The 25,570-nt window shown below is 36.7% G+C and overlaps 1 protein-coding gene across 2 annotated transcripts in view; it reads left to right on the top strand.

Moving 5' to 3' along the window:
• BNC2 (basonuclin 2) overlaps positions 1-25,570 on the top strand; it is a 403,512-nt gene that overhangs the window by 120,401 nt on the left and 257,541 nt on the right. Inside the window, exon 3 of one of the 2 annotated variants that reach the window (XM_012665016.1) lies at positions 5,759-5,959. The exons of the other annotated variant lie outside the window; for it this stretch is intronic. Coding sequence (XP_012520470.1) covers positions 5,759-5,959 — 201 coding nt within the window. The remainder of the gene's footprint in view (positions 1-5,758; positions 5,960-25,570) is intronic. 2 annotated transcript variants of the gene reach the window in all.

Here is a 25,570-nt window from a genome sequence, read left to right as displayed (position 1 = left end):
ATGAATACCTTTATGAGTAGAGATGCATTCATATCAGAACTTTATCTTAATAGCTACTCTTTAATCTCCTCTCCTCTGTCCCCCCTTCCAAAAAAAAAGTTAATGGAAGCATAGTAGCGTAGTATTTCATCTGTGTGTGTGTGTTTTAGTGAACTTTTTACTGTCTTTCCATCAAATTACATATGTGAATCAAGGGAAAACAGGCAATTTAGATTGTAATATAATTTTTCACAAAGGGAAAACCTGAGCTGAAAATTATTGTTAATTTTACTTTTTCTCTATTCATTTCTTTATAGTGAGTCAAAAATTTCCTCCCTTAACTTCACATAGAAAATAAAACTTTACACAATAAAGTAGAGATGGCAAGTTTCACAAGGGAAAAAGGTTGCTGTCAACTTTTTTCCTCAGGAATATGGAAATTTGAGTGGATTATCTGTTCAGAAGAAGTTTCCTTTATTAATTCTTTCTCCTTTTTTCACTAAGACATCTGTTAACATTTCATACAGCCCAACAGATGTTGCAAAGCAAGTCCCATACTTTGTTCTAAAAAAAAAATGACATTTCCTCAATCGGTTCCCCCACCTTTGTGACTGAGTCCAGTCTGCTGCTTCTGCATAATTTGCATATATTAAGTTATATACCTTAACACTATATGAATTTGTAGCTTCTGCAGTTTTGTATGGTAAAGTCTAATATTGCTAGAAACTAGTTTACATCTTGCTCTAGAATTGGGAGGGCAAAACATTTTTTTTTTTTTTTATTGAGGGCAAAACATTTTAAAAATCTCCTTTGAGAATGGCAACCTGATTCCACATATAAGACTAGATAGCCAGCTATTAACCTTTTTTTTCCTATAAAATAAATGAATTACAAAAGCTTGAGTTGTTTTGCTATAAGGAAGTGCTGATTGTCATGCGATGTGGAGCGTCATTTTTATTTATTTTGGCAAGAACAGGGACAGTTTTGTCTTGATAAGCCATTAGATGAATACCAGCATGTGTCACATGAAAAACCACTGATCTTTAACCCAGCTCTGTATTTAACCAAGCCTTGAAAATGAATAGTGAATAAAAGAAGAGCAAAGGCCAGTTTACTGTCATTACAGATTATAGAATCTGTTAACAGTTGCTGAACTGAACCCAGGGAATTACAGGTATTGTTCTATGAACCAGCAGAAGCCCTGGAGATGCTTGTTAAATTGTGTACATAAAGTATACATTTATTTTATATTTGTTTAGGATTTACATTGTTGGAAACAGCCAGAAAAAATAAAAATCCATGAGTACTTTCTCAGTGCAGTAAATGTATGCCTTTATCACAAAAACTGTGCCTATTTACATAGCACTGTCTCAATGAGGTTTTTCTGCCTCCAGTTACAGAACTTATTTTAAGAAAACAGTGTGCTTTTAATGAAATTGTTAAGTATTAAGAAGAAAAAGTATGCAATATCCCCCCTAAAAAAAAAAAAAAAAACTACTCCACAAACATACATGCAGAACAAAATCCTTTGCTCATTTGCTTCTTCAGGTATTCACTGTGGGTGATTTTTGCACCAATGTGACGTTTTTGGAAAGTGGAGGGAAAAAATCTAAAACCACCTCAGTACCCAAATATTGAAAAGATCAGTAACATTTTAAACAGTCGGTTGTGGGAATTATTGCTTACAGAGCTAACAAGAAAGAACACACTTTCTTCCTCTGCTGGTGGAATTGCATTGTGCCTCCCCATAGTCTTGTTATCCCACACTAACTGAAATGCAAATTCTTTGTAACTAATTGGATCTCATTGAGGGTACATGCACAGTGTGCAGTTATGTGCAAAAAGATTTTAAGAAGTAAAATTTTCCTGTAATTACAACTTTTAATTACTATCCAAAACATTGGCATCTATAGTACAGGTTTAGCATATGTATGTCTGACTCTTTTACAGATTACTCAAAAACATGAGTTCTGAAATGCTTAATAAAGTGTCAGCTCAAAGGTTACAGGGAAAATGTTTAATTACAGCAATCTAGAAATTGGATTTTATTATAGTCCTATGGAAAAAAAAGATTTTTTTGAGTTTAGGATTTAGTGTCTTAGAGCATACTAAAGGCATGTTAATAGTGCAGTGCTTCTCTTGGATCATTTTAAATGTTAAAACATCATCAACATCACAAATCACTTTCAAAAGCTTTTGTATTCTTTTCCTTCAGATATCCAACCTATTTTACCATTGTAAAAGGCTTTTCAGTTTCTTACTATGTGTAAATGTATTTTTGCTATGTGTTGTGGGAAGGGGAAGGCATTTACATTTCCAGGATGTCCTCAATAACCTGGGTACCATTAGACCTAGTTTGGTGGACTTCTTAATTTCCATGGTCCATCTCTCACTGGGAAAGCCAACACATGGCCTTTAAGTACTTGTGATTCTTTAACCTAAAATACATGGGATCAGTAGCAAAATGAGTACTGTGGAAGTGATGCCTGCCCTCATACCCATAATTTTAAATAACGTTCATACAAATGATTCCAGAGAGTTATTTCATAATCCGCACACTATGTAGCTAATGAAAAAACTCAAAAGACATCTTTGTGTCTTGTAGGTGTATTTTTTGTACCTATGTCTTTAAAACAATACAGGTGTCTCACTTGCTAGATAGAAAATTTCCCTAAGCTCAAGGGCTCAACACACAGTTGTTAACATGTGGAGGTGAGTGGCAAGTTTAGATCATGTATTTTGGGGATTTCTAGAGAAATCAAATTTGTCTTTTAAAAATTTTATTTAAAAATGAGTGTTAGAAACTTAAAATCTGCAGAGCACAGTATGTTTGAGGTTTTTGTTTTATTTATTATAAAGTCTTTGGATTGTTGTTTCTTTTTATAACAAAGCTTGTCTTTGTAAACTAGTCTCACAAACCAGTTAAGATTTTGTTCAACTAAATCCATTTAGCAGGTATAGTATCCTATGATATATTTGTTGAGAAAAAAATTTTTTTAAACGTTAGGAAGATATCCTGGTACTTTTAAGACTTGTGTTGTGGCAGTAATATGTAGTAATAGTTTCATTGCAGACCTGCTAGAGCAATCTCAGACCTTGATAGTTGAAAGAGCTCAGTTTGCCCATACTGGGTAGCATTTTGTCAGAAGACTGCTGGCTGGGCAGACCAGATTTGGATGTATTAGCTAGTCAGCCTAATAACCCTGTACAGACTGTATTGATTTTCTAGGAGAGAGTTTATGAACTAAATAAACTTGGGGTTGGTGTCTTAATAAACTGCTTCTCTCAGTCTGTCACATTTAGTTACAGAGCTGTGCAGTTTAGGGGGAAAAAAGGCTAATTCTGTTACAGATTGTTCACAGCAGGGTCTCCAAATTAGCCCTTTGTTTTGTAATGCCACCTTGCTTGGGCTCGCTTTGAGCACATTTCTCAGTTTTGCCCTAATGAGTTGCAACACTGATAATGTGGCTGATGATCTTTCATTGATTTCACGATCACTTGCTTGTCTGGTAATTGATCCGTTGCTGAGCCTCTAGTTAATTATATCGGCTTTGACATGGCCCGGTCCACGGGGAATTTCAAGTCTTGCAGAATAACAGTTTTAATAAAAGAGTCTATTACTGCAGGTGCTTGCTGCTGCATGCCAGTTGATTTTTGTGTTGTGTGTGTGTGTGTGTGTGAGTGTGAGTGGGGGTAGGATACCTGGGAAAGAAGAGGACTGCAGGATTGAAAGAAAAAAGACGTGAGGGCTAGAAAAAGAGGAAGAGGGAGTGAAGGAGGGAGGAAGGAGGAGGAGAGAGAGAGACTGAGAGAGGTGAGAGAGAACACGCAGGCAAAGCGATACAACAGAGCCTGAGTGGAACGAGGAGGAGGCAGCTTGCTATTGACAGTGTCCTTAAGCCTCCCACAAATAACAGCCATTAGTGGGGAAGGTCAGAAGCTGAGCAGGCAGCTTGACTGAGGCACTGAGTGCCACTTCAGAAATCAAGAGGCTAGCAAATTTTAGAGGGAGTTTAAGTGGGTAATAGCTGGCAGTAAAGGTACAGTCACCGTTGACAGTTGACTCATAGGGGCTTTTCCTGCCTTCCCCCCTCAAGAATATTTTTATTGACCATAGGTGGACTTAATATATTTTAAGGCAACAATTCTTTGGGTTCTTGTTTGTTTCCTCACAGATATTGAATTTGCTTCTTTTGAGACTTTTTTGTGCTTAATGGTGGTGAACTGGAGGGAAGTTTAACAGAAAAGCTTTCAGGAGATGTCGGTTCTAGAGGGGAAGGCACATTTGTGTCAACATAGTGTACGTTTTCTCATCTTTTCTCATTGTCCACTAATGACACAGAGCTGCCATTGAAGCTCTTTTCTGTTTCTTTTGTTGTTTCAGAGAGTAAGGTTTATTGTTATTCTTGAGTTAAGAAGGAGCAAGGAGAGTGGTACATTTGTCCTCGATATTTGTAGGTGGTTGAAGATTAATGTTCCTTACATTTTAAGTTTAGGAAGGATGGCTTTTTCCTGCTGACTACTTTATGAGATGGCATGAATTTAGCTTTCCATTTTGAAGTTGCTGCTTATGTACAGTGCCTTTTATTCAGTTCTGCTTTTCCATAAATAAGGTAGATAAATACTATCTAATAAATAGATGTTTTGTTTTAAAACTGGTTTAATTAAAAATACGACGTGCTATCAAGGCAGTATTTCATCAGGCAGGAAAATGTTACAGAATTTTCCAATAGAGATCTTGAATGAAAAATGGAGTTTTTATATTCATTACTTTTTGCCTGAAATGGGACAGGCTTTTTTTCTTCATCTTTTTCTTTTTTTGTGATTTGAAAGGATATTGCAGATGCTTCATCCAGGAACTTTAACAAAGGATTTTTTTTCCACTTTTGAACTTTAAGAAAAGGTATACATTTTTCCTTTGCCATTCAGTTTCTCTTTACTTAACATCCAGTTTAGTAATTAATAGCCCGAGGTATTAGATATTAAATGGTATGTATTTAATTTGCAAATGTTTATTGTGCATCTTCTATGTTATAAAAACTGCTAGGTTTACTTATTTACCCTTAGAGTATAAGGTCATGTCTCTATGTATATTATTTTCTCCAAGAGTTAATATGTGGTTATACATAGCCCAGCGTATACTGTATAACTTTTAGGAGCTAACATTTAGATCACAACTGAGCCAACTTTACATTCTCTTACAGCTGAATATTTTATTTTCTTCCAGTGTAATTAAAAAAATATTTAAGTATGTCAGTTCTACAGATGTTAAAGCAAAGACTGGTGTCAGCTCTTGCATGTTCTGTCAGAAAGCATTGTTGGGAAAATTCCCGGGCAAGGGCCCTAGCTTCTTCTCGCCCTGTGCACGGTGATTGTGGTGCTGCTTGGAGTGTGCGTGTATATCTGTCTGTGTATCTGGAGAGGGGTGAGTGCAGGGTGTCGTTTGGTGCCTGACAGTGGAACAGTGCAGTTGACTCCTAGCTCTGCTATCCAATGACATGCAGTGGCTGAGAGTTTGAAGCTGATGGTTGGGTCTCCAGTGCTCCTGCACACCTGACAGGCAGCTGTTAAACTGAGCAAAGGCAAGCTTGGGGAGTCACAATCTATGCATAAATGATAGGGATATCTGTGCAGAAGGTGTGAAAGAAGCTCTGACCCCCTCCCTCCCCCAAATCTCCCCCTTCCCAAATGAAATGCACAGTTCAGCCAGCTTCTTAACTACACTACACTCTTGCTACTGGCTGCCAAGAGGCTCAAAAAATCCACCTTCACTTTTCAGTCAGAAGAGGCAGAAGTGGATGTGAGAGAAAGAGAGACACAGAGAGACAGAGAGCCAAAGAGGGCAAGAGACTTGACTTTAAGAGACTCCTGTACTGACAACTCCATGCAGTTCGGAACCAGAACGACTGCGGCTGAACCAGGGTTCATGGGGACATGGCAAAACGCTGAGACTAACCTCTTATTCAGAATGTCCCAACAGGTAAGTTACTTTCTTTCTTTCTCTTTTTTTAAACTTGAATTGTTGTGTGCACTTTTGTTTCTGGTATTTTTCTTTCTAAATATTTTTAAAAATGTGATCACTTCATAGTTAGGCTCTGTTTTGTCATAGCTGTTATTGGAATGTGCAGGATTACTTCATGGTTTCCCTAAGGGCTTCTAAAAAGAAAAAGGGGAAAGGATACTAAAGTAAAAGAAAGCAAAGGCATTTGTTGCAAAGTTTCACAGTGCAGCCTGGGTCATGGCAAATCTTAATTTATTTGTTTTCTGTCAAAAAAAAAAAAAATAGCCACCACCCAACAAATGTTTCTATCAATATGAATCACTTCGTCAAAGTGTCTGCAATCTCGGGGTAGGTTCTGCAACCGAACAGTCATAAAATCTAGGGGCCCTTCACAACAGCCCGACTGGCTTCTTGTGGCTGGAAGCGGCTTGATTTCAGACCTGAGGGGAGCGAGGAGGCTGTGTAGGCTTCGCGGCCAGCGCCGAGGGTCGTTGGAGGAGTCAGCGTGGGCGGCGGGCTGCGCCGCCTCGGTCCGCTCCTCCGCGCCTCCACGCCGCCCGGCCGCCTCCGCGCTCGCCCCGCGCTCCCTTGGCAGCTCGGGCTGCAGCTCTGGCACGCCCGCTCCCCGCCCGCCCGCTCGCTCGCCCGCCCGCCCGCCGGCGCACTCACTCGGGCGCAGCCTCGGCATCTTCCCCAGAGCCGCTCCTCCGTCCCGGCCGCGCTGGAGGCGGTTCGGCTTGCTGGCTCTGTCGGGAAAGCCGACGTGGTAGCGCGAGGCCAGCGGTAACTGATAATTAATCACCGCGCCGGCGGCTCGTACCATGCGCTCGGTGATACGCGCCCTGCGTGCGGCTCCTCTTGCACAATTGCTGGCTCTGCGGCTCTGCGGGGGAGCGAGGGTGAAAGGAAGCGAAGGGGAAACAACCCAGAAACTTTCGTCTTGGACTGTGCTCAAGTGAGGGAGGGAAGTTCCCTGGTGCCTCCCTCCTAGAGACGTCTTGCTTTTCAAAAGCCTACACCAAACCCACACAAAGCAGGAGTTAGTTTGATATTATCATCCACACAGAACGAAGTAGCACTGAGAAATATACTTGGATTTTAAGTTGATGATGGTTGTTGAGAAATTAATATTGGTGCACTGATTTAAAAAATACTGCAGCTCCTTTTTTTTAAAAAACCTTTTGTTTGTAAGAGTTCACGAATATTGATTACTTTGAGTTAGATTTTAACAGTTATTGATAATGAAGGAAAGAAAACAATTTGCCAGGCAATAAACTGCTACAAGTTTAGAAATACATTTGCAAAGAATAGTACATACAACCAAGGTTTTGTAGCATTTAGCTAACAGTTTTATCACACAGTTCTAGATCGGATAAATGAATTTGAATAAGGTGTATTTTGACATATCCTGTAGAGGGACCCTGATTACTGCTGATACAGTAAGCTAGGATTTAAACACAATCAACACCAATCCAGTAAGCAGCTCTTTATGTGCAGTTTCCCATTCTTGCAAGTGAAAAGTTCATTTCCACACAGAGATGCTCCCTGTCACTGCAGAATGCTTTGAGAGGTGTTTTTCTGTGACATAACCTTGCTTGGGTGGCTCTCTTGTGGTTGGAACAGAGTGTGTTTCACTAACCTTAGTACCAAATAACTTGAGCCACACTTTTAAAATTGGATGTCACCTTCAGGGTTTTCCTTGAGTTAGTGGAGGTTTGTGTGTGTGTGTGTGTGTGTGTGTGTGTGTGTGTGAGAGAGAGAGAGAGAGAGAGAGAGAAGGGAAGATTGGTTTAGGTCTCCCTCTAGCTAGAAAAGAGTTAATAAAACCAGATAGAGATAATGATCAATTGATAAATGACTATTGAACCGCATAGATGGTGTTAGATTGCTTCTTTGGCACCAGCCCATTTCCAAGTAGATTTGAATCTAAGGAGACTTTAAGTCATGGAAAACATTTTAGCTAAAAAACAAATAAAAGTAAATAATATAAATGAAGGATCAGAATTAGGAAAATGATTTGAAATCACTCAGAGAGAGAAACTTGTGCAACTAAGCTATTATGTCTTTGATCCAACTGTTTGTGTGGTATATAAAGATCTATTTTGTATGTACCTGTGTGCATGTATATGTAATAGTGAACACCAGTGTCTATATGAAGAGAAATTTAGAGAAGCAATTTCTGCTTAATGGATGCTATATAAAAGTATATGATATTAATTATACTATTAAACAGTAGTACAACAAAGAGAAAACCAACAATTTTTTAAAAAATTGTGATTTAACTATATTTTACGATATGTTTTCTTTATTTTTTTGGTTTTGTTGTAGTTAGCGATCACCCCTACCCCACCCCCCTTTTTTCTGTCACTGTCACTAAATGTTTACCTCCCATGCATTTTTGGAAAGCATGTGAAAGAGGGTATAAGCTTACTTTTTTTTCTCTTCAAGGTGGTATTTTAGTTTGTATAAATATTGTGTAAACTTAAGTTTAAACTATGTGTATAAAAGTATGTGCTGTGCATGTTTAATATGTTTTCCTTACCTATAGTTCATCACCAATGCTGATTCCATGTGCATGTGGGCGTGTGTGTCTGTGTGTGTGTGTGTGTGTGTGTGTGTGTAGTGCGCGCGCGCGTGTCTGTGAAAGAGAGAGAGAGGCAGGGAGATACTTCTTGAAATGATACCTCCAATATCCCTTGAAGCCAACAGTTTCAAGGGATATTAGTTTCAATATACACATTAAGCCAGCTTTTGTTACAGGTAAAAGTTTGTCCAGTTTAATCAAGTATGCAGAATTTTGTATATCTCATTTCTAAGGCATAAAGTGGTTCTTTTAGATTGTGATTATTTTAACTTCTAAGTAAAATTTACTCAGTTCATGAAATGAGTAAAGTTAATTGGGAACATTTTTCTTTCGAAGTTTCTTAAAGAATATAAAAACTAATATTTCTCTGATAATTTCTTTAGCCATTAGAAAAGACTGACTAGTAGGGCTACTAGAAAAGATTTCAAAACTGAGTTATAGAGAATTCACCCACGGATATTTAACTATAGAAAAACTTGTGGAAAATGTCTCATGAATACTGAAATTTAATAATTTAGTTTTATGTCTTCTATAGGTAAACTACGAAGTAGGGATATAAAAATCTTCGTCTTTTGTTTCATATGAGCAAAGGTGGATCAGCTTAAACGTAAATCGTTCATTCTGTCTAATACTAAGAAAAAGACATCATAATCCAAAGCAAATTTAGATTTAGTGGGAATAAATATGTTTCCCTAAAGTTTGAGATAAGACTGTTTGACTGCATTTTCCTGCCTCTCCCACTACCCCATATCAAAGTATGATTTTTCTAAAAAGGGATCATTTCTTTGTATATAGACATATATTTTGAGAACCTTAAAGGGTGTGACTCTTGACTTTTGTAAAGAGAGTCCTTCTTTGGGTCAGTTTTATCAGTGACAGATGGAGAATGAGCCTTATTTTGCCTATTTTAGTCTCATGAGGTATTATTGTTAAAAGCAAGAATTAAGGCCTGCTTTTGGAAGTTTTTTTTTAAATCACATTTTAAAAGGTGATTTTTCTATTTTTATAATTATTTTGTGCATTTTGAGAGAACAGTGAATAAAATTATTATAGCTACCTCAAGGGATGGAATAGTCTAATCTATTTTAAAATCTTTCCAGAAACGAAACCATATAGGTAAATGGCTATAACCCACATTTCATACATTACTAGAGGCATTTAACTTTTATTATGGGTGAGGTTTCAAATAAAATGTAGACCCCTTAATAAGGTCTCTTTTCAGACTTGAGTGAAATACTAAGTTAGAATTATAAATGACTCTGTGCATCATTATGTAGTAATTTAGGATTCACCCAATGATGTAACAAAATTAACAACATAATTTCATTGTGAAACTGTGTCTTATTAAAGAACAACTGTCTGACGTTCTCTTACAGTTGCTTTATTTAACTTCATGCAAATATTATTAGTAGTGACATTTTTCTATTGTGCATTAGATTCTTTCATTAGCATGATGTGTTAGTTATCACCAGAGAAATCATTTCCTAGATAGGTGAGGGGCAAACCAAGAAAGCTAAAAATTAAATCAACGATTTACGTTAATACCAGAGCATCTGCTCACCAGAGATATGACAGAGTAAAGCAAACTTTCTTACTAATATAAAAATCTTGCACCTTTCAGAGAAATGATAAATAAAATATATTGTAAGAAATATATAATAATATTGCTGGAATCCATTTAAATGTCTGCTCTATATGAATTTTGTTTGAAAAGTCTTTTAGTTCTTTATGTTCATACAGGCAAACAGTTTCAGTTTGTGGAATCTATATTTTAAAATGGAAATGGTTTTGTCTGACTTCTCCCTCCCAAATAATTTGAATGTTTATTCACTAACAATTTAAAAGGCACGTATATGGTATTTCTTATGAGTTAGATACCTAATTGTATATTATGGTTTGATTCTTCTTTATAATTCATACAACACATTTTTATTCTAAACCCTGCCTCACTCAGATAGACATCCCTTTTAACATAGGATGTGTATTCTTATTTAATCAAAGCCCTGAGTAAAGCAGTTGATAGTTAATGGTCTTTGAAAATGACTTTCATTGCCAGGCATTATCCATCTCTAGTTTTCTGTCTTTACTTTTCTCTTCTCCCTCTTTCCTCCCCTCCTTATAATTAGTATGTTTTGGTAATCATGTCTTACTAAAAAAGATTAAATTAACTAAACTTATGGTCTTGAGGCTGAAATAAATATATTAAAAGATATGCAATTTTAGCCTGTTGAGTTACTAGGCTATTACATCCAATTTAGGCCTCCCTGTACTTTGAGTGATAATATGTTTTATTTTGAAGTTCAACAATAGACATATATTCAAATATAATTCTTAACATCCTTTCTGATAATGTAACACTAAAGTAGGAATATTTGGGAATTCGTTAAAGTACAAATCGTAGCACAGAGACAGATGTTTGTGTTTTGGCCTATACTTTGAAGGTCTGTGGATAACATGCAGACGTCACTTAACAGGTAATGTCTAATTTGTAATGCAATGGGAAAGTAGTAGTTTATATAGAAAGTATTCTATGTACATGTAAATGTTGATGCAAATAAAGCATGCACAAACATATTCTCAGTTGTGTATGTGGTATGTGTTAAAAATCTATATACAAATTTCAAGTTTATTTTCAACATGATTCATTTAAATGAATTTGAACATAGTAGGTGATCATTTTGAAATTATTTAGTTTTCTCACCTTTCTGTATTCTGCAAACAGGTCCATTGTATTTGTATAATTTGTAAAGCCTTTTGCTAAGGTGAGTCAAGTAAGTGCAGTTGAAAAATAAATCCCTAAAGGTGCAGATATCTTATCTATAATTGTAGGTGTTTTTTATAATTATATTTATGAGTGTATCTTCGCTTTCGCTGATAAATCCAATTATTCATGCATAGCTTTATGGAAATCTGATTAATGCAGTGACAGGACAGATTTGGGCTACCACAGCAGCACATCCTCCCACTCCTGTGTCAGGGTTAAGAGCCTCGGCAAATCCTCCCTAACTAATTAGATGCTGAGTAAGGCAGCTCTGAGAAGTTGGGGCAAAAGTGAATGGGTCACAGCCAAGGCAGGATTGCAAGGACTCCAGTGATAGTGAAAGCATTCAAGTTTGCCAGGTCGTTGTGACACAGGGAGCTGATTCCAAAGGAACAGTGCGTTACAGATAGTAAGCTGGCGTCATTCTCTTCAGTGAAAAACAAAAGTCCTATTGCTTCTCTCTCTCTACCTTATATGCATGACACACGCTCATTTAAAGAAAGTTACATTGGGCAAATGCCCTCATCTATCCGCAAAGCTTTTGAGAGGATTTTCCTTATAAATGTGAATAGCTAATGATTCTGTACAGCCAAGAGGTATTTTGTGAACTTGGCACTCTAGATTAAAACATATATCAAAAGGAAAGAGGAAAAGAAATTGGAATTTTCTTTTACCTTGTGTCCATAATGTGAACCATAGTGTTCGAATTGATCTAGGAATTAATTCCTTTTTCCCTACAGAATACTGTTAAGAGAACTTTGTAGTAGCAGGGAAAGCAAGAGTGAATCATGGGCTGACGTTTTCAGTGAGAGAAATTTTCTCTGGGACTCCTTGCTTGTTATTGTTGAAGGAACATGGAATATAATGATTCCAAGATTTCCCTTCATGTGAGGTTTGGATCCTGGTTTCTTATGTGTGTAGAAAGAATTCTTCACCATGTGAAAATCCTCTTGTACCTTTGGTGATATGTTTTTGTGGTATGTTTGTGGTGCTGCTCAATGACCACCCTTCTCTAGGCCTTGGTCTCATTGTTTGGGGGTCCTAGGAAATGATTGATCTTGCCCCGGTCTGCAAAGCTGTTGCCATTTTTATTTCCAGAAAAGCAGCTGGCTCCCACATTTTGCTAGGTGATCCTCATCTCCTGAAGGACAGGGAAGACGGGGAGGAAGGGAGTCAAAGACCCTTTCAAGGAACTTTGACATCTATTTTTTAGCTTTAGAGAAATAAAGGAAAAGAGATGTAATTCAGGAATAACAGCCTTTATATCCTGACATATAAGCAAAATATTGTGTAACAGGAATTTTTTTTGAGAAAAACTAATATATAGGAAAAATTAAAAAAAAAACAATTCTGAGCAACTCAAGCTCTAAGAAGTTTTAGTATGTGCAGATGACATCCCAAAAATGATGCCTGAGGCTGTGACATCACCAGGGTACCCACATTTCTTCATAGAGCATGACCTGTACTGCCATCTCCCTCCCCAGGTTTAAAAGAAAGTTTAGAGACTAGGAAAAATAAAAGTATTGATTCTTTTTTAATTTGTACATTCCCTGTAGGAAGCCTTGCAAATTTCACAGTGTACATTCAAACCCTCAGGTGAAAAATTTATGACTGTGTTCATTTGGGTGAAGACAGTGTGCAGTGTCATTCCGTTCAAATGCTGTATGTAGCATTTCATGCCACAAAGTGCAGAGATCAGGAGAAGAGAGGAATCACTGTATCTTTTCTTCTTTCACAGAGCTTTCCTTGATGGAAATGCTTTTGGAAAAACAGTGCATTACTCAAACTGGCTAGTTTAGAAATCAGATTCTCAGCTTATTAATCATTATTCCAATTAAAAAAAAGAATTGATCCTTTAACAACAAAATAATATCCTTTTGTTTTTCTTTAATTAAGCCCATCAGTTTTTCATTTCTCTCTATAAAGAAAATGAAAATAATCTTGAACAGTAGGAAGTCACTCATTGAAACAACTGATTCTCTTGAGCATATCTGACATCTTATTTACTCAGTACTTTTGAACTGTAATGTTATTTTGCTACTGTCTTTAGGGTTTCTGTGTTGTTGAGGAGGGTTGGTTTATAAATCTCAGTCCTATTTGGTTGGCAGAAATTTACTTAATGACCTAAATACAAGGTTAGCTGGTTCTTTCTTCCTATTTCCTTTCTTAGAGACCTGATTTCTTTCTCACTTTATTCTCCTTTCCCCTCATCTCTCTTATTCTGAATTCTTCCTTACTTTCACTGGCTCTTGTTGCCCTAATAAAAAGGAATTGAAGTGCACCTGAAACATTAACAGTAATTGAATAAAGCACCCTTTTGCCAGCATATCATTCTGGTAGAGGTATGGGAAAGAGATGTCACCCCCAGGTGTGGTCCTCTGTGAGTGCTGACAGGACTGCCCCGAGTTTTGTCATAGAAGGGTTCTTTAAGGAAGGACATGATAAAAACGTGTAACCAGGGGCCCCTGCTTATCATTCAGAGGCGCTGAAAGGCAGCTCAGTTTGATCTGTAAGAAAATACTTGGCTGGCTGAAAAGAGATTTTTGCTTTCATTTTTTACCTCTTTTTTTTTTTTAAAGTAATTCTTGGATTTATCATTTTTACAGTTATACTTATATCTACATGAGAGCATTTCCTTAGAAGGAGGAAAAGATATAAAGGGCAGAGCAATAGGTTGAAGGTATGACTGTTTGAGACAAACTGTGGCTAATAAGAGTTAACTGAAACATTTAAAAAAGGAATGGAAATGATAGCAGGGCCAATATTAATGGGTGGTATGATGAAATTAAAATTTAAAGCTTGCAGTATACACAGCACATAAGGAGCATTCGCTACCGTTTTGTATTTCATAAATTTTAACTCATTGTCTCACAAGGCATAGAGATTGTTAAAATTGACAAGATTAAAAAATACTCTATATGGGAAAGACATAGCTTCCAGTATTATACCTGCTGTGCTTTTGTGTGACTGCCATGGATTTTTCAAATTTATTAAGGTATGTTTTAGTGGGTATTGGTTCTCTAGACAATTCTTCAGAATTCACATTTGATGATTAGACTGCCTGAACTGGACGTCTGAAAGGAAAAATTTTAGAATATTGTATATTTTACATGATAAAAAATAATTACCTTCAGCTGGCTTAACAACAAAACTGACATTAAAAGGAAAACCTCCATTAGCAGGGTTTTAATAATGTTTTTTCTTCCCTTCCATTAAAATTTAAATCAAGAAAGATTTCATGGACTTAAATCATTAGGGTGGCTATTTGGGGTGCCTAATGGCCTAATCAGGCATAGATGAAGAAAGCCACCTACCATGGTGCCCTCTGCCAGCACTGGAGGGCAGTGGACATGGTAGGGATGCCACCTGCAAGATATGGGGAGTAATGATACACTGAGCATATTCATGAGAGTGTCCCCTGAGTGAGAATGCCTGCAAACATCCTCTTTGTTGACCTATGTCCAAACCTAACTTGGAGTCAGCTAGGCTATCTGCTGTTTTATCTAATCTTGCTTTTCTTTTATTCTTTCTTTTTTAGGTATAAATATTAGAGTACTAGAAAGAACCAAAACCAAAGTCCTGCTCTAGGCTTTGTGGAAAGACTTACTGTCTTGCTATGGAAAATATTAAAAATGCCATATTGCCACATGGTAGTGCATTTATATGTGGTACTAGACACACAGAAAGTATATACCTGCTCCGTTGGTTGGTTGATGACAATTAAATGACTTATTTCTAGTTATGTTATGGATTTGCTAATGGCTGCCTCAGATACAATGAGTGTATGGATGGCTTACCTCAAAGAGGCATACCCGTACCCCATCCTAGGAATCTCATTGTAATGATGCCTCTCACACTGGTTGGCCTGTTTTGCTCCCCGAGCCTAGCTTTTTGGTGAAGTTCAGTGTCATTCATGGGGAAATAGCGTGATTGTTTCTTATTTTATGAATTGCCATTTTCAACAAGTGGAAAACTACAGTTTTCTTCAAATAAGTTAGAATTAAGCTGGGATAGACATACCAAGATGAGACTCTCTGACTCAAACTTTAAATGTCTCATCATTTCCCTCCTAGCCACTTTCCTTTGTTTTTCATGGACAACTTTGGGAAGTAATCATGGGACTGAATACATCTTAAAATATGTTTCCAGTCCTATTATCTTACTAAGCAGAGTTCATTGTGGAGAAGAATTTTTCCATTTTTACTTTATTTTTGACATTTATTATAAAGTAAGTAAGAAGGGATAGGAAGAATTTGAAGTCCAACATCTGGGAGAGCTTGTTTCAGTAGCCAGCCGGGAAGCCAGAAAACTGGCTTCGTACAGGTGAGATGTGTTATGGGAATAAAGGCTGTGTGCATTTAATGAACCCCGCCTGCCTGTCAGCTTGCTTTTTCATGCACCATTGTTGTTCAAATAAGAAAAAGAGAGTGTTCACAGCCTGTGGTGAGATTAGAGTAATGAAAATGAAGTGTTAATCTGTTGATAGGAAGCACATCCCATATCCTGCATCCCGGGCCACATTCATTCTTGTGTAATATATTCCAGGTTTTCTCATGACCAGAGAAGCCTGGATGTTCATTATATCGAAAACACGCTTTTAGTAATAGTGAGAAGTGGGTTGTTTTAACTTGTGTAAATAGTTATTTTAAATAATTTCTTAATAAACCAACTGTCGCCTGGCTCCTGAGTATGCTGATAATCCACTGGTCCTGTATATGCCAGTAGCAGTCTTGTACTTTTGATCTTTTTTTAAAAAACAAATGCAGAATGCTGAAACGAGCCTCAACATAAGTGTACTTTGAGATATCCTTTTGTAGAAATCAGTGATTAATAGAAAGGAGTTAAGTGAAAGCAGTATCTTTCTCCCCATAGAACACAGATTAAATAAAATTAAACATTCATTATGTCATGCTTCATTTTTCATCTTAAAATGATAAAGTACAAACAAAAATAACAAAATTGAGAGGCTTCTAGAACTGCTTTACATATTTGCAGCTAGCTGCCATGATGTGAACCTGAGCAGACTAGCTGAAAGTTTTGGTCATCAGGGGAGGGAATGGACTGTGTTTTTTCATAGAATTCCCTTTCTAATGTGGTATAGAAGGTAAATCAACATGAATGTAATGAAGTGTACTTTTCCTAGAATTCTTGTTACTTTTTTTTTTTTTTTTACCATTTTACTAAGTAATTATTTGAGAGGTTTTAGTTTTTATTCCAAAGCCATACACTTAAAAAAGAAAATAAGTTTAGTCTTAGATTACAGTAAGACATTTTAAAGAAAATAATTATGAACATTGATTCCAGGCCCTTTATATGCAGGCTGTCCTTATAAGATCATCTCTTTAAAGAAGTGTCTTAAGAAGGGGTTTGAAAAAAAGTGTGAAAGGGGTGGGGAGAGGTAAATTAATACCTGAGTTCCAGGTGTCTGTTTCTAATTGCTCAAATTTCAAACATAATGGAAATTAAGGAACAATATATCCCATAAGGAATATATCGTACTGTCATTTAGATATAAGGCCTAAGACTACATTTATGGAGCTCATAGTTATGGTGTTTTCTCTTTTCCTCTTCAACTAGGAGTGAAGAAATGCAGTATGATCATTATGATTTTGTGAACTGTTTACTTAAAGTTGTTCAAGTTGTTAAGAATCAAGAGAATTTGGGGATTAAAGTCTGATTGTGAAGTAAATTTGGCATATGTTCAAGGATTACTTTAGGTAAAAAAGGGAAAGAAAAAATGTTTCCTTTAGGAAGGAAACACCTAATTAAAAAAATAATTTTTCAAGCATGTGGTTCAATGATGAAACATAATTTAAAAACACCATAGTTGATCAAAATTTTACTCTAATTAGTTGGTATATGACTGGTCGTAGCCCACTTAATACAATTTGCATGATAGCTAAGCATTTCTTCACTGGGGTAATGCATCAGAGCTAGCTTGTTTTTAATATAGTTGGGTGAAATGAAAAGGTACTTTCTTCCCTTTGCTATAATGGGTTATTTTTAATTTGTTAAAATCCACTAATAGGTAGAAATGCTGTGTTGTTGTGGTTGATTGGAAATGATGAAATATAAATATTTTCTCCTTGCACTTCCTTTCAGTTAAGGAAAAAAGCAAATAGAAATACATGGTGACTTTGTCATAGACATCTGCTTTTAGGAATAATCATTTTAAAAGAAATATGCCATAACTTTTTGGGTCATTTGAACCCATAATAATGTCTATTTAATGTTAAGTATAAATGTCAGATGGTGGTATACATGTGGAGTCAGTAAAGATGAATATTTACTATGATAATATTCATGCATCTTAAATGTTGTCTTTTAAAATTTACCTTGAAGACATATCCTATTTTCGTATTAGGGTCCGTTTTCACTTAAGTACATGATAGCTCTAGAAAGGAAGTGTAGAAGTGTTAACATGTGAAGGAACAAAATCTGAGTAATAGCTTCACATGAGTGTCTTTTATGGGCTACAAAGGAGAATGTAGCTGATTCAAAACCAGTGTTGAACCACTGTATAAGGGTAGGTCATCAGTTCTGGATTTAGTATTTAAAAAAAAATTATGAAAATTAGTTTCCTTTATTTTGCACTTACATTTTATTGAACAATTACATTTTGAAATAAAATCTGCTACTCACTGACTTACATTGTATAAATTTATGAAATATGTATTTTTAAATCTCTGTTCTTAAAACACCGTCATTTTTTCCTTCCACAAACTCTGCAAACTCTCTTTGGAATCGTGCAACCCTTTTTAAAGATCAGGAGTTGCTGGGGTGGGTAAACTCACAACTAATGGGTGCAGAGCGCACTATATGGGGGAAGAGTATGCTTGTAGTCCTGGCATTACATGTAATTCAAATGTTTGTACCCCCATAATATTCTGAAATAAAAAAAATAATCAGGAGTTGCCTAAAAGGGCCATGTGGAGGTAACAAAAATTAAACGAGTAGAGTAAGCCTGGTGGGAACTGTGGTGGACCAGAAAGCTCATGTCTCAGCTGCAGTGAGGTAGCTGCTCCTTTAGCTCCAGCCAGTTGTCGCCAGGTGGGAATGCAGGCCCAGTGTTGCCAGATCCTCCTCTTCTTCTTCTTTTTAATGAGAAGCCAGAAATCCAGATTTTAATGTGAAATCTCCTGATTTTGAAATCTTGGCAACCTATTCAAATATTTTTAAAACTGTGTGGTCCAAACAAAACTCATCTGCAGGCTATATTCAGCCTCTGGCTGCCAGATAGAAACCTCTGTTTTAGATAATATTTTAATGGATGAAGATAATAGTTTCGTTGCATGTGATCATTCATCTCGGGAATTCCCCACTGGGATGAACCAAATTCTTCATTTTTTTCCCCTACAATTAGAAAAAATGTTTAGTAAATATATTTCTGGAGCTGATAGTTTTGATGTATAGCTTTTCTCCTTGTGACCCACATCTAAAGAAAAATCAAGTGTGGTGATCAAAGCGAAAATAGTCAAATCATTTAAATAAAGGTAGAAATGTAAGAATTTCACCATTATAGAGAAGGAAAAGGAGATTTCTAAATTCCGAAAAGAATCCCATGATTTATCAGTAATTGATGTAGATGAAAAGCTGAATTCAACTAGAAAAAGCTTTTCATTTCACCTTTAAGCACTGGATTTTTGGCCCTGAATCTTTGTGGATTGCTGTCATTTACCAGGCAATTGATTATGATGTCACAAGGAGGAGATGGACCACAAGGGGAAAACTTCCCCATACTAATTCGTGCAAGGCCAATATTTTACACTTGCTTCAAGAAAACATTATTTATATTGTATAAGATGAGGTTTTCAATGGTCGTCTATATTTTTTGAAGGGGCTCTTTAAAAGAAATAATCTATTCATAATTAAAATTCTCCAGGCAAATCAGATACCAACATTTTCAACAGAACAGGTAATTAATTGGTTTGAATTTCAAATTGAAGGTCATCTTGTTATTGATTTTCCTGGGAACAGGAAACAAGAACATCTTGTTAAAATGATCTGCAAATGGGGCCTAGGTGTGCCTAGGTTCTTTCTCGGGTCTTGATGGACAGCATCACTGAACAGTGTCAGAAGCCAATCAGAAGGGAGCCATCTCTGTTGTAAACAGAGCAAGCTGTTGGTTTGCTTCCAAAACTGTAGGGAAGAACTGAACTGGAGAAAAGACCAGAGATTAACAGTATGTGTTATAGTAAGTCAGGTATTTCAAATCAAGTGCTGATGCATCTTGTAACGAAACATTTGTAAGTGTGTCAGAATGTCGTTGATGTGCCATGTTCAAGAAGTTCAGCATCAACACAGCTGTGACTTAACACTTTCAAAAACCTGTCAACTGGGAATTAGATAAAATATTTTCAATACAAGGGAGGGAAGCACTGAAGTCAAAGGTATGGTGAAGAATGGAGGATGAAAGAATATACCCTTTTAGATGTTATTAATTTTTGTAAAATAACATTTGAGCCTTGTGTTTGATAGATAGTTTTATTCTTCCATGTGCCAGGCTATTTTAAAGCAGTCATATCTCTCCCTGCTATGTTTATACTTTTTGAGAATGGTGTAATGTGAAGTAATGTGGACTAAGTGGGTGGTGAGCATTATGCCTTTCTAAACTGGAATAAGTATTTTAATTTTAGCTGTGCTAACCAGGTCAGAAACTTAATGCAGCTTCTTCTTATGGTTCAAAGTAAAATTATTAATAAAAGGCGGGCGGGGGTGGGGGGTGGGACGGGGAGGAGCAAGGCTTCCATTTGAAATACCCTGGAGCTGTTAAGTCAGTTATTTCCAAGTTGACATACTTTTGTGGAAGCATGACAGTGGCACCAACCATCTACATTAAGCCTTAACATTCCACAGAACCATTTCAAGTTTATTATGAGCTTCAAAGCCTGCTCATCCCTAACAGAATATCAAGTTTAAGCATGTCACTTTGCCATAGTCATGGTTAACTTTCTTGAATCAAAAAGTACCTTTTCATAGACTGATTTTCTACAGGTGATCCTTGAAGACATTTCCTAGTTCAGTACAGAGTCATTTTTCTGACCTGCTGTTTCTACCCTCTTGAATTCTGTAGATCTGTCCTGTTGGCAATGATCGGAAACTATCTCCAAATAAAAGTAGCACTGGTCACAGTTTGTTTTGAAGTCTGTGACTATGTCAACATCCTTTTGCAGCTTTATTCCTGGATCTCAAGAAATTGATCCCATTTTACCCATTCCCAATTGGGTTTTCATTGCAGTCCTTAAAATGTAGCTATGGGGGGAAAAAAGAACATGTAAAATTGCTAATGCTCTCCTAATATTTGGGAGTTTCTCAGCATGGGAGGCCAATAATTTGAGGAAGACTTTTGGACTGTTCAGCCTGATCCCATTGTACACTGCTTCTGTTAGGGAAACGAATTCCCTATTTCCTGAATGTGAACCTTCCCTCCTTTTGGAGTTTCCTGGTCTTTAGTTCCTACCTCAGTTAATAAACCATCCTTGTCTATGCCTTGCATCTCAGAGATGGAATTTGACGGACTAGTCAGCATTGCAAAGATCACCATAAAGCTATTGGCAGGATACACTGCCCTTTGTTGCTCAGTGATGATAATGCTACTGTAGCAGTTAACTGGATGTATTAGGCTGAGCTACTTTTCCAGAATACCAGATTATCTATTTCTTTTAAACACCTGATAAAATATCCATATACAACCTGTCTCAAGTGTATTTTCAAAAGGGATCTGAATAACACTTAAAAGCATCAGTGCTTTGATCACAAAAGGGATAATCTGCACACAGTATGTGTCTGTTGTGTTGTTTTGCTTCTGTGAAAATACTTCTGAAATTATACTTGTCTTTTAGAGTTTTCCTTTTGTATGAAACTAAAAATATTCCAAAAAGTTTGAAAATTCAAGGTGTTCAAAAAGTTTTCTTACTTAGTTTGCCTTCTGTTACTGAAATTATACTTTAAAATCACGGAAAAAAAGCCCTTATATAGCTTCATTCCCTTTCACATCATTTCCCACAAATACGAAATGTGGAAATAGAATTTTTGGCTTCCTGTTATAACTTTATACATAGTGCAAAAGTGGGTTTCACCGTCTCTTCTTATCTTCAGATCTCCTTCACAATCCATTTAAATACTGCTTAAATTATATTCAGAATTATAGAGGAACAATTAATAAGTGATCATACTACTTACTTGAGGCAGGGAAGCTATACTTGAAATAGTTTTATACTTTTCATACTTAAACTAGTTTTGTGGCACCAGTATACTCTCTATATAATTTCTTGTATACAGGTAGTATTTTTGTCATGGCTGTCACCTAAATAAAAATTGAATAAAGATCCGAAGTGCTAAGGTGTTTATGATTTTTCGCTAATTATTTTCACTTACGCATGTATTCTGGACTAATTACTTTCCTAAATGTTTGTTTTGCCACATGTTCTTCTTTCCCCTAGTTCTGTTTTGTCCTAATCAGATGGGGTAAGCAATTGAGGCATTTAAAATTACTGCTTCTTTGGTCTCAAAATGAGTAAGTGAAGACTCAGGGAAATCCCTTTAATTTACCTTTTAGTGTTTTTGAACAGAGCAGATTCTGTCCTGTCTTCCTTTCATGCATGTATTCAAATTGTTTCTTATTGAGCTAGATGGGAACATCTAAAGTAGAATATATTCCTCTCTTTCCAAAATAATAGAGTGAAGTCAATGATGAAAATAATAAATTTCTGAAGTCAGTAAAAAAAAATGTTTTTTGTTGCAGTAATTAACAATCAAAGGGAACTTTAATGCCTTAAAATAGAATGGTTAGCATTAAGTTCAGGCACTGAACAATATTTGAAAAAATATAGTGATAGAGTTTTGTATCATAGGTTCTTCATGATCTAAATATTTGTTGCAGGGACTTTAGCTTAGAGGTATATTTATCTTAGAATAATAATCATTTCATGCTGTTCATTTTTTTTCTAGTTGACCCATTCTCCAGACCTTTAAAAAACTTTTTAAGTAGATGTAAATTCCATTTTAATTAGACCAGTGCAATCTAATACTGCAACTAGCCAGGAATGGAAGAAACATGCTGGAAGTTAATACAACCCAAATCAACCATAGCCAGATAATTCCCCTGATCTTGGTAACAGCCCCCTTCTCCACCTCCACAATTAAATGACCCTGTTGTTCTGGAGTTTCAACAAGACATTTAAGGTTCATTTAAAAAAATGATCATCCTTTACAGGATTCTTTGCTCTTGCATTTCTCTTTCTTTCTTCCCCTTGCCACACAGCTGTCACTGGTATAGGAGAAAGATTGGGGGGAGGGGAGGAGGAGGAAGCCCTGCTCAAATCGTGTCACGTAGCACTAATTCATCTGCTCTCATTAGAGCGCGCGAGGGACAGCAGTGATGGCCAAGAGCTGCACTCCACACATGACACGCGAAGAGTTTGGGGAATAGAAAATTGCTTTCTCAGGAAGCCCAGCCAATTAAGGACTTGACCATATTGAATGTCAAGTGTTAATTTAGGTTTTTCTTCATTTTCCCAGTAGTAATGCGGGTCCTGTGATGAGCAAATACATGTCAAGTAAAAGTTGATTGCATGAAGGACCTGGGTATTATATGTCACTGACAAGTCACAAATGTACTGAAGTCTTTTAACCCCTTAGGTGAGTAGAGAAGGGGAGGGGAGAATGGGATTAATGGTACCATAATGATAAGAATAGATAGTTTATGTGGGGGTAGCTGGGATGGGACAGACAGGAATGGTAATTCATGCAAAAACTGGGGATAGGACAAATTCTACTCTGAGGGCATAAATAGAAACCTTTGAAAAGCTTACATATATATGATCCCCACTGCAAACACACTGTCCAGAATATATGTTCTGTCTCCTAAGATTTTATGAAAATGGAAAATAGTATACTCTATGGTCATGAACCAGGAAATTCCTTTTGAATTATCTCCTTTTAAAGAAATAAAACATTCATTAAATAATTGTACTATTTTGAATATTTTGGCCTTTTGGGTCAGTGCAGCTTTAAAATTTCTAACTATTATAATTTCAGTTTCTAATCAAATATTTATATAAAAAATTGACCCTGTATAATACCATGTCATGGAAATATGCAAAATGTAAGATTGAAAGAATGTTTGTTTTCTGTCATGAGTATCTCTGTACGGTTCTGTTTAGTCAGTAGAAACTGGTGGAAGGTCCATCATTGTTGTTCATTTCTTTTTGTGCCCAGTTGTAGGAGGGAAGACATTCAAGCTTCAGTGAGTGAAGTAACTTTGCCTTTTAAAAAACAAAACAAAACAAAACAAAACAACTAAATTTTGAAGGTTGCCCATCATGTATAGCATCTCATTTCCATTCATCAGCATTCATTTACATATGAATGTCCTGAAAATAAGAGAAGGTCTGTTTCTGTTGCAGTTGTACAAGTAGCAAATAAAAATTCCCCCACAATTTAAAATACTGTATGTAGTCTAAGCAATCTTAAAAGTTAAACTCAGAACAGTCACTTGCAATCTGGTCATTTTTTTCCTTTATATGAGGAACCACTTTTCCCCTTCATGTCTTTGAAGACGTGATCTTAATTAAAATACTCTCTTGGAATTTTCTTCTATTTATTCCAAAAATTTAACACACTTGCCTTTGTGTATTGACAATGCTTACACCTTGAAATCTTAAGTCTGATAATGCTTTAATTTTGGCGACAAAAATTACTATTGAGGTCTTTCTCTGCTTCTTTATCTCTCAGATTAGAAACCGTGCTATCATTATATTAAAAGTTGACTAAATTTTTGTTAAGGAATAATTAGGAAATAATCGCAAGAATTCGATGTTTAGTAAAATAGGTTTTTCTTAAGAAAGAAATAGTTCCTCTCATTAGGCTCCTGAATGCCGGATGGAATATCAGTTCTTTAATATCTCCCCTCCCAGTCTCAAAACTAACCAAACAAAATAAGTGTAGCTCTGCCTTCCCTTCCTATTTTGATAAACTCTGTCTATGGAACTCTGGTGGCATTGTGAGAGTACTGTTTAATTAAAATCCAATTGTCAGCAGCTTCTCTTCCGCTCGGTGTGCTGAGAGACTTAAGTAAGTTTCCATAAAGTAAATTCTGATGATGGCAGCTCGGGTTGCTGATTCAAGTTATTCCTTCTCTTCTGTGTCACTTTTGACGGATGGTACCTAATGCAATCAACCACAGGCTAAGAGAGCCTTTTCTTTGGTTGCTTTAGTAACTGGACCAGGAGTTCCCCTCCTCCCTTGATCTTCCTTTCAGTCACTCACTCATCCCAGCCACCCCCACCAGTACTTCAGTGCAAATGGGAAAGCAAAAAGAACAGCAGCTCTACCTAGGACAGGCTGACGGGCTTTCCCTAAACCTCCATTTCCCAGTGGCGAAGCTGAAGCTGCCTCCCTTTGCGTGCGTTTTTGATAAATTTAAGAAGTCAAATCGCTGACACAGATAGATAATCCAAGTGTATAGGGTGAAGAGTTATAAATTAACACATTATTCCCTCTTAATGTGAAATACTTGAGAATGCATTTTCTCAGTCCCCTGACATCTACCCAGTGAGGGCTCGCATTGTACTTTTCAAGTGGCATTGATTTGTTAAAGCGCTGAATTAGCATCTCCGGCCAGCTGCCTGATCCTCTGTTCTGTCCTGGGGCTCCAATTCCTCCTCTCTCCCCCAGCCATCCCTTTTTTTCTTCAGCTTCCCTTTTCTTTTTCTTTCCCTTTCCCTACTGACTCTTCTCTGCTTCTTTCCGTTTCGCTCCTCCCTATCTCATTCTTAAGTCTCTTTCTCTTTCGCCCCCTCCCTTCCTGTTGCTTCCTTTTCTTTCAGTCTGGTTTTCATCCCATATCATCTCTTTGCTTTTCATTCCTTCTCTCTTTTGTCCATATATCTGTTTTTCTTTCTCATCTCTTTGCCTCTGAGGATTTTCCCTCACCCGGAGTTAGTCTGTTCACTGCCTCTGTGTGTGTGTGTGTGTGTGTGTGTGTGTGTGTGTGTTTGGTGGGAAGGGGGGGGATTGGGTTGATTTAGCCAATCCCATGGCTCCAAATGAAGTCTAGTAGAGAAGAATAAATTAACACATGCCTGTTTGCACATGCTTGTCCTCTTTTTAACAGAAGTTGGTGAGAAATATCTCACCTATTTTGCTTTTTAGAGATTAAAAGGTATTTGAAAACTCGTATTTCTCAATGTCATTTAACATAGTAAAGTTTTCTTTTGGTTCAAGGAAAATGAAAATCACTGAT

This window comes from Propithecus coquereli, unplaced genomic scaffold, assembly GCF_000956105.1.
Source record: "Propithecus coquereli isolate 6110/MARCELLA unplaced genomic scaffold, Pcoq_1.0 Scaffold95, whole genome shotgun sequence".
NCBI lineage: Eukaryota > Metazoa > Chordata > Mammalia > Primates > Indriidae > Propithecus > Propithecus coquereli.
The sequence above is the reverse complement of the archived record's forward strand: the minus strand, read 5'-3'. Positions and strand labels throughout refer to the sequence as shown.